Here is an 8,324-nt window from a genome sequence, read left to right as displayed (position 1 = left end):
AAAAATGTGCCTGCCACAGATTTTCGTCCTTTGTGTGGGCGGAAGGGGGCGGGGCAAAATTTTGAAATACACTTGTAACAGTGGGATATCACATGAGTCTGGAAACCAAATTTGGTTGCCCTAGCTCTTATAGTCTCTGAGATCTAGGCGCTCAACAAGACGGACAGACAGACAGACAGACAGACAGACAGACGGACAGACGGACAGACAGACATGGCTATATCGACTCGGCTATTGATGCTGATCAAGAATATATATACTTTATGGGGTCGGAAACGTTTCCTTCTCTGCGTTACACACATCCACTTTTACCACAAATCTAATATACCCCTTAACTCTTTTTTGAGTACGGGTATAAAAAGGATTACTTGAACCTGTTGGCCTCCCGCATATGGGCAAAAACTCCATCCACCCGGCCGCGAATCCAGGTAACAGCGCCGCCAAGAACAGATAATTAATAAATAAAATTACAATACACCCACATAACCCCACTATGTATATGTATTAATTTTTCGCACCGAGCGGGAGTGAGGGATTTGTAGTTGTTTTGAAGTGATTATACGTTTGACTGATGAGGTGATTATCCGTGAGGTGGGGGGGGGGCCGCGGCGGAAAAAGGAGATCGGCCGCTGCACTTGGGGAAAAGAGGAGAATTGTAGTGTTCTGCGTTGGAGAGATGATTATCCGTGAGGTTTAGAATCAGTCGTTGGTTTGTTTTGAATCGTCGTTTTGTTATCATATTTGATCCCGAACAGCTGGTTTGTTGTGCGACCTGGGGGCCTGGGAAACACCTATCCCTGAGATGACTGGCTAGCCGGTCTTGCCCCACCACCAAAACAGGTTCGTAACAATAATGGCGCCCAATCTAAGACAAATTTGTGAGTCGCAGTCCGTTCTCGAACACGAAAGTGGGTGAGTACGGCTGCGAATCACAAAAGTCGAGGAGGTTATAAATGTCCAGCCGAGAGGAACGATCTCGAGTGGTAGTCTGCAGTAAGGGTCCGTCTGTGTTCCGGTGGCCTGTGAGGAGCTGTGAAGGTTGGCTCGCAGATGCACGGCACTGAGGGATCTGAAAATGTAGGAATCCACAAAGTAAATTGTTTTTTTTGTAGTTTGTGTTTAAACTTATCTGACAGAGGGAAGCCGGAGCTCTCAAGGGGGTGAGGTTGGCACTGACTGAGGAGAATCCTCAAGCCAGTTAGCAACCGACCCGTTGCCTGGGGGACGAAAGAGAGCCTGGAAAGAGAAAATACCCAAAGTTAGTTAAGGTCGAGTAGTTTTTGTTTGTGCTGCTTACCCTACTTACCGCTGGAGGAGGCCGGGAAGGTAGTATCTCGTAGAGATTTTTGCTGTAGGTGGCCCGTAGGGACATTTAGTCGGCCACGCGATGCACCTGGAGCAGCTACAGGATCCCGAGGATATCCTTCAGTAGATTAGTGGGACAGAAGCAGCTAGGTAGAAGAGTGAGCGCCCTTGACTTTTAATCTTCTGTAGAAGATGAGAAGTCAACAGCGCTCGCGACTAAGAAGGTAGACGTTGGACAAGCAAAGACGTAGGGAACCAAGTGCAGATGGCTCCAGTAGCAGTTGTGGTTACTTTCCCCTCTTGTGGTTGATCTTGCAGTTTTTTTTTATTTTCCGTGTTGAGTTTTGTTGGAGTTAGGTAGTTGTCTGTGAAGGAAAGGAAAGTTAGGTAGTTAGAAAAAGTTTATGAGCAGCTACAACTTACGGTCAAAAGGGAAAATGACTCGCAGGACTCCTCCGCCAGGAAACCTGCCTGAACAGATGCGAGGAGGAGATAGTCAGGGCGCGGAAGGAGGCGAGAACGACAGCTGGAACCTGCCGAAGACCCCAAAAGAATTGCCGTCGGAAATTCTTTCGGGCATAAACGTCGCCACAGCACAAGCGCAGGAGACGCAGAGAGGTGCTATGGCGGACACCATCAGCAGGACGCTGCAAGAGGAGATCCGTCGTGGATTTATGGAGCTGATGGGTGCCATAACGGAGGCAATGACGCCCCGGCGCCAGAAGGGAGAATTGATCCATGATCTGGGCTGGGAGAATGGTCCAAATGGCAGAGAAGGCGGTCCGGTGGCTCCAGAATGGCGAAGACAGAGTACCGGCACCAGACCCAAAGGTTCCGTGGAACAACAGGAGCATATTCCACAAGCGCCTCCAAGGAAGCCGGAGAGACGGAGCCAAAGTTGGTCCCGCATGGTAGAAGATGGCGGTCTGGAAACGAGACCGATGGTACTGGAACGGGAACCAGCAGGAGACGGCGGAGCTCGGCGATTCACGACGCCCTACGAGAGGCGAGACGAGTGGAGAGAGCCGAGATGGGGACGCGTCGACAAGTGGGACATCCAATTCGATGGCGACCCAGACCCAGCCAAACTGACGGTGGAGGATTTTGTCTTTCGGGTCGAATTTCTCCAGAGGCAGAGTCGACGCTCGTGGGACGAAGTCCTGAATAATTTTCACCATCTGGTGAGAGGACGGGCTGCCGAGTGGTACTGGCAGTTTGTCCGAGAGAGGCCTCCAGAAGTCTGGGAGGACTTAAAGCGGGAAGCGAGTCGAGGAGATAGAGCCAGATTCGGAGCTGTTGGAAGGAGAGGAAGAGGTGATGGTTGAGGAAACCCACCTGACAGCGAAGCCGAGGCTGGGTTGCTGGAATTGCGGAGAAGTTGACCACGGGTTCCGAGAGTATTCTGCTACCTCTGCGGAAAGCCCGAAACGTACACGCCGAAGTGTCCCAACTGCTCGGGAAACGCAAGAACGGGCATGATAAAGGCGGGACATCAGAGCTCGGGACGGAGGCCCGCGAGAAAGTGAAGGATGCGCTGTTGGAGTTTGTAAAAATTAAGCATATTAACCCCAAGTAGTGCAGAAAAATATAGTTTAAAATTCTTACCGGCCGAAGAGAGGATGAGGAGATATACACAAGTCCGAAATCGGATCTTTGACGGACATCAGCTGAGTGGAATGCGAGGTGTCAGCCGTAGACTCCAGAAGGCCCGGGCACGCTTCCGGCAAAGGAGACAGACTCGCAAGGAGGTGGCTGAAGCAGTCAGGCGTGGAGCAGGACGTGACCCAAGGGTTTTTGCCAAGGTGCAAATCCTAGGACGGAAGATTTCCGGACTCCTGGATACTGGGGCATCCGTAAGTGTCCTCGGAAAGGGCAGTCGTGAGCTACTAGACGACCTCGGGGTGGAGATGGACAACTATATCTCGATCGTCAAAACCGCCGCAGGAGAGGACCGGACCATAATCGGCAAGGCGAGAATCCCTGTGGAGTACAAAGGAATCAACAAGGACATTCTCTTTTACATCTGTCCATACCTGGAGCAAGTCATGTACTTGGGTGTCGATTTTTGGAGGTCGTTCGCGTTGGCACCCACTGTCCTCGGAGCTTATCCAAGTTCGCCCAGCGATGCCAAGATATCCGAAGTCCAGATGTCACAAATCAGCCAATATGCCGAAGACCACCAGGAGAACGTACATGTGGACGCGTGGGACCTGGAAGAGAAAGAAGCTGAAGAACTGGAGGAGGTGAAGAAGGAGTTCCTAACTTACGAAGATGCCGGATTAGGGTCAACGACGGTAGAGGAGCATCGGATCCAGTTGGTAGAGGGCGCGGAGCATTTTAAAGATCGACACTACCCTCAATCCCCAGCGATGCAGGAAGTGGTCTGGACCGAAGTGGACAAGATGCTGGAACTGGGAGTGATAGAGGTTAGCGATAGTCCGTGGAGCAACAGGACGACGGTAGTGCGGAAACCTAACAAAAACAGATTTTGTTTGGACGCGCGAAAGCTGAACCAACTCACCGTCAAAGACGCATACCCTCTTCCTAGCATCGAGGGAATACTGTCCAGGATCGACCAGACGCACTACATTTCCAGTGTAGACCTCAAATTTGCGTTCTGGCAAATCAAGCTGGATCCAGAAAGCAGGAAGTGTACAGCGTTCACCGTTCGTCTAAAAAACGTTTTCGTCTATCTGGATGATCTCTTGGTGATAGCTCCCGATTTCCAGACACATCTCCGGTACCTTCGGTTGGTGGCCCAGTGCCTGCGAAAAGCAAATTTAACAATAGGCTTACAAAAATAAAAATTTTGCTTTAGGTCACTGAAATACCTGGGATTTATCATCGGAGGTGGCACGTTGCAGATGGATCCTGAGAGAGTTTTGGCCATTCAAAGGATTCCCAATACGAGTTCAGTGAAGGAACTAAGAAGCTTCCTAGGAACCGCAGGATGGTACAGGCGCTTCATCAAGGATTACGCTTCCATTGCAGTGCCGCTGACAGACGCGCTGAAGAAGCATCCGCGTGGAAAGTTTTCCCTGTCCACGGAGGATGAAACGGCTTTGGGATCGAACACCGGAAAGGAGTCGATAACGTCGTGGCGGATACACTCTCACGCTGCATCGACGAAGTGGTGATAGATCCAATGGAGATTCTCGGGTTCCAGACGACAGAGTTTGAGTCTTCAGAATATCAGGAGCTGAAAGGAGAAATCGGCAAGAATCAAGACATGTTGCCCGACTTACGAGTGGAAGGGGATTTGATATTCAAGCGAATGGCCTTCACGCAAATGGACGACCAAGTGGAAGGGTCCATTTGGAAATTATGGATTCCCGCGTCACTGACGGAAACTCTCATCTCCAAGGCCCACGAAGACCACACAGCTGGACACGGCGGACTTAAGAAGGCATCGGCATCGGCTTAGAAGGCAATTCTACTGGCCAGCGATGACGACACAAGTGCGGGAGTATGTCCGGAATTGCGATGCATGTAAGGAGTCCAAAGCACCCAATTATCGAAGCCAGGTAGGGATCGGTCAGGAAGTCGTAACGGAGAGGCCGTTCCAGAAATTATACATCGATTTTCTGGGAAAGTATCCCCGGTCGAAAAGGGGACAAGCCTGGATTTTTGTCGTCGTTGACCACTTCTCTAAATTCACCTTCCTGAAAACGATGAGAGAGGCGACCGCGGTGAACGTAGTTCAATTCCTAGTACAGGAAGTGTTCTACAAGTTTGGGGTGCCCGAGTTGATCCACTCCGACAACGGAAAACAGTTCCTGTCGAAGATCTTCCAGGACATGATCAGCACCTTTGGCGTCCGACATCTGCGCACAGCAGTCTACTCACCACAGAGCAATGCCGCCGAGAGGGTGAACCGGACAATATTAGCTGCAATCAGGACGTATTTAGAGAAGGATCATCGAGACTGGGATACGGCGTGACGCCGTTTTTTGCAGTTTTTGGACAGCAAATGTTCCTTGATGGGAACTGCTATAAGTTGGCGAGGAAGCTGCAGTCGCTGACGGAGCATGAGGTGCACGCATTGGACCCTGCGAATAAATGCCACATCATCCGGGAACGTATTAAGGCCAACCTTCACCAAGCGTATGAGCGCAGCAGCCAGCGCTACAACAAACGGGCCCGAATATTCTTCGCCAAACCTGGGCAAGAAGTATACAGGCGCAACTTCACCCTCAGTGACTTTGGGAAGAGCTACAACGCTAAGTTCGCCCGGAAGTTCCTGAAGTGCCGAGTCGTACGCCCGGTTGGAAATAATGCCTATGAACTTGAAGACCTGGCGGGGAATCCGGTGGGGATTTTTCACGCCAAAGACCTGAAATTGTAGTGCTTTAAGAGAAGGGAAGAAGAATAGGACACTCATGTACAAACCGAGTGGGTGTGAGCCTACGTTGGGCGCTGCAAGATCTTAGGGTAAAGCCGTTAGATTTCAATTTCCTTCGAGTGTTTGCGAATAATTCTTCCGTCCAGGTACGCCTGAATTTTCGCGAGGTGTTGCATTCGAAGGAGATCGATAGGCAAAATACCGGATTTGCCAGTATTTTTTTTTTAGGTTGGCAGGGCGATAATTGAAGGGGCAAGGCGAGCAACGGTGCCGGTGAGAGAGAGAGGGGATAATTTAAGAGAGGCTCGAATAATATTGCACACCATCAAGAATGCCATGCCATGCCCTTGAACTTGGTTGAAGGGCAATAGAAGAGATGTGATCAGCAGCGAGGAGACTGCATAGGGCAGCTACGCTGACAATGCAGGGAGTTGAAAATTAAACATCGACAGTGTCAGACCGTGGGAAAAAAATCGGGAAACAAAGCTAGAAGAGAAACAGACCGGCGGGCAATTTAGAGGACTTATTTTTTTGAATATAAATAAAAAAAGGATTACTTGAACCTGTTGGCCTCCCGCATATGGGCAAAAACTCCATCCACCCGGCCGCGAATCCAGGTAACGCGAATCCAGGGGACCACAGCGGCGAAATGGAGATCGGCCGCTGCACTTGGGGAAAAGAGGAGATTTGTAGTTGTTCTGCGTCGGAGAGATGATTATCCGTGAGGTTTAGAGTAAAGTCCGTTGGTTTGTTTTGAATCGTCGTTTTGTTATCATATTTGTTCGAGATGCCCGAACAGCTGGTTTGTTGTGCGACCTGGGGGCCTGGAAAACACCTATCCCTGAGATGACTGGCTAGCCGGTCTTGCCCCACCACCAAAACAGGTTCGTAACAATATTTCCCAGACGGTAAGCTGAAATCACAAAGTGTTTGGGCTTAACTTCTAGCTGTTTTAATTATCTTTTCAAAATAGCAAAGTTCTTTACAACCAGACGTAAGATACTAGAGCTATGTGAAAAAAACAAGCGCTACCTCTGAAAAAAGGTTAAAAAAAAATACCAGTTTTCAAAAATTCTTAAAAAAAAAGTTCTGCCATAGAAAAAAAATAAAAATATCATCAAACCATTTCTAAGCCCCAAATCTTTTAGAAAATGTTCGTTTTGTTCCTTGAGGAAAAATCGTGTTGACTAGTGTTATTAAATTAAATTGGAATAGATTGAATAGTTCCTATAGCTAATATGCTTATGTTATGTTTCTTGCTTAATTTTATACACATTTTTAATTCTAAATTTAAATTTAAATATCTCCTAAACATAATACATTCTTAATTTTATTTTGAGTTATGTTATTCTTTTAATTTAGAGTTTTCAGATGTAGAGTCAAATTTGTCTTGAATTTTAATGCGTCTACAGTTGTTTTTAAGCTATTTGGGAATTGGTTCCATAGGCGAACAGTTTCAATGAAAAAGTGTCTTTCAGAGCTAGCTAGTCTGTGTTTAAGACATACTATATTATTTGTTCTCCATGATGCAGTAAACCTTAGTATGTCTGATAGATATAGTGGTTCTTTCTTGGCTATAATTTTATGTAAAAATATTAATGCTCGCGAGTCAATCCATTTTGTTAAACCTATACCAAAAATTCTGCCTGCATGAGTATATGCTCCCTCCTTCTTTTATTAAACATATATCTTGCTATACTATTGAATACGACATTCAGTTTTTGCTTGCAACTACTATCACAGTTTGCAAATAGCTCTACGCCATAAAAAAAAGTGTTGGTATCAATAGAGTTTTAGCAACTAAGAGACGAATATTTTCTGTGTTGTGTCATGTTTAAAGTTCTTAGCAAACCATAGGTTCTACCTACGACCTTTATGATGTGATCATTCCATGTACGCATGCTATTAAAAACCAGGCCCAGATTATTTGCCGTTGTTGTGTATGTAATGGTATTATGATTTATTTTTATTTTGCGTAGGTTAGTAAATTCGACTTTCTTCTTTGAGATTACTAGGCATTTAGATTTAGTTGGGTTTATTCACAGTCCGTTATTGATTTCCCAACTGTTTATGTTTGTTACTTACCTATTGATTATTATTGCACACTAATTTATGTTATTTACGGGACGGCATAAATACATTTGGACGTCATCAGCATATAAATGGACTTCACACTCAGACAGTACATTGGGAAGGTCATTTACATAAACAGAAAACAATAATGGTCCAAAGATCCATCCTTGCGGAACTCCTTTCGTAGGGGACAGAGATGACGGGTACCCAAATTTCGTGACTACAGATATAGCTTCGCTATAGTCTAATAATATCAAGGATGCCACATGTCCTTCATCCATTTTTTTACGGATGTCTTCAGTGACTTTAAGAATTGCAGAAGTACTACTTCTGTTTTTCCTAAACCCCGATTGTTATACCCGTACTCAAAAAAGAGTTAAGGGGTATATTAGATTTGTGGTAAAAGTGGATGTGTGTAACGCAGAGAAGGAAACGTTTCCGACCCCATAAAGTATATATATTCTTGATCAGCATCAATAGCCGAGTCGATATAGCCATGTCTGTCTGTTCGTCTGTCCGTCTGTCTGTCTGTCTGTCTGTCTGTCCGTCTTGTTGAGCGCCTAGATCTCAGAGACTATATGCGCTAGGGCAACCAAATTTGGTT

General features: G+C 46.8%; 1 protein-coding gene across 1 annotated transcript; it reads left to right on the top strand.

Annotated features, from left to right (window-relative positions):
• The first annotated feature begins 4,976 nt into the window (after nucleotides 1–4,976).
• On the top strand, nucleotides 4,977–5,650 carry LOC121404943. The gene is made up of 2 exons (XM_041595360.1): nucleotides 4,977–5,174; nucleotides 5,273–5,650. The coding sequence occupies exons 1-2, from the start codon at nucleotides 4,977–4,979 to the stop codon at nucleotides 5,648–5,650; spliced, it is 576 nt and encodes a 191-aa protein (XP_041451294.1).
• Nucleotides 5,651–8,324: the final 2,674 nt, after the last annotated feature.

This window comes from Drosophila obscura, unplaced genomic scaffold, assembly GCF_018151105.1.
Source record: "Drosophila obscura isolate BZ-5 IFL unplaced genomic scaffold, ASM1815110v1 contig_58, whole genome shotgun sequence".
Lineage (NCBI taxonomy): Eukaryota > Metazoa > Arthropoda > Insecta > Diptera > Drosophilidae > Drosophila > Drosophila obscura.
This window is presented reverse-complemented; position numbering and strand designations above follow the sequence as displayed.

Coding starts and splice junctions, on each gene's coding strand:
- LOC121404943 (XM_041595360.1), top strand. CDS start 4,977: ATGAGAGAGGCGACCGCGGTGAACGTAGTTCAATTCCTAGTACAGGAA. Junction 5,175..5,272: donor AGAGCAATGCCGCCGAGAGG/GTGAACCGGACA, acceptor GTTTTTGGACAG/CAAATGTTCCTTGATGGGAA.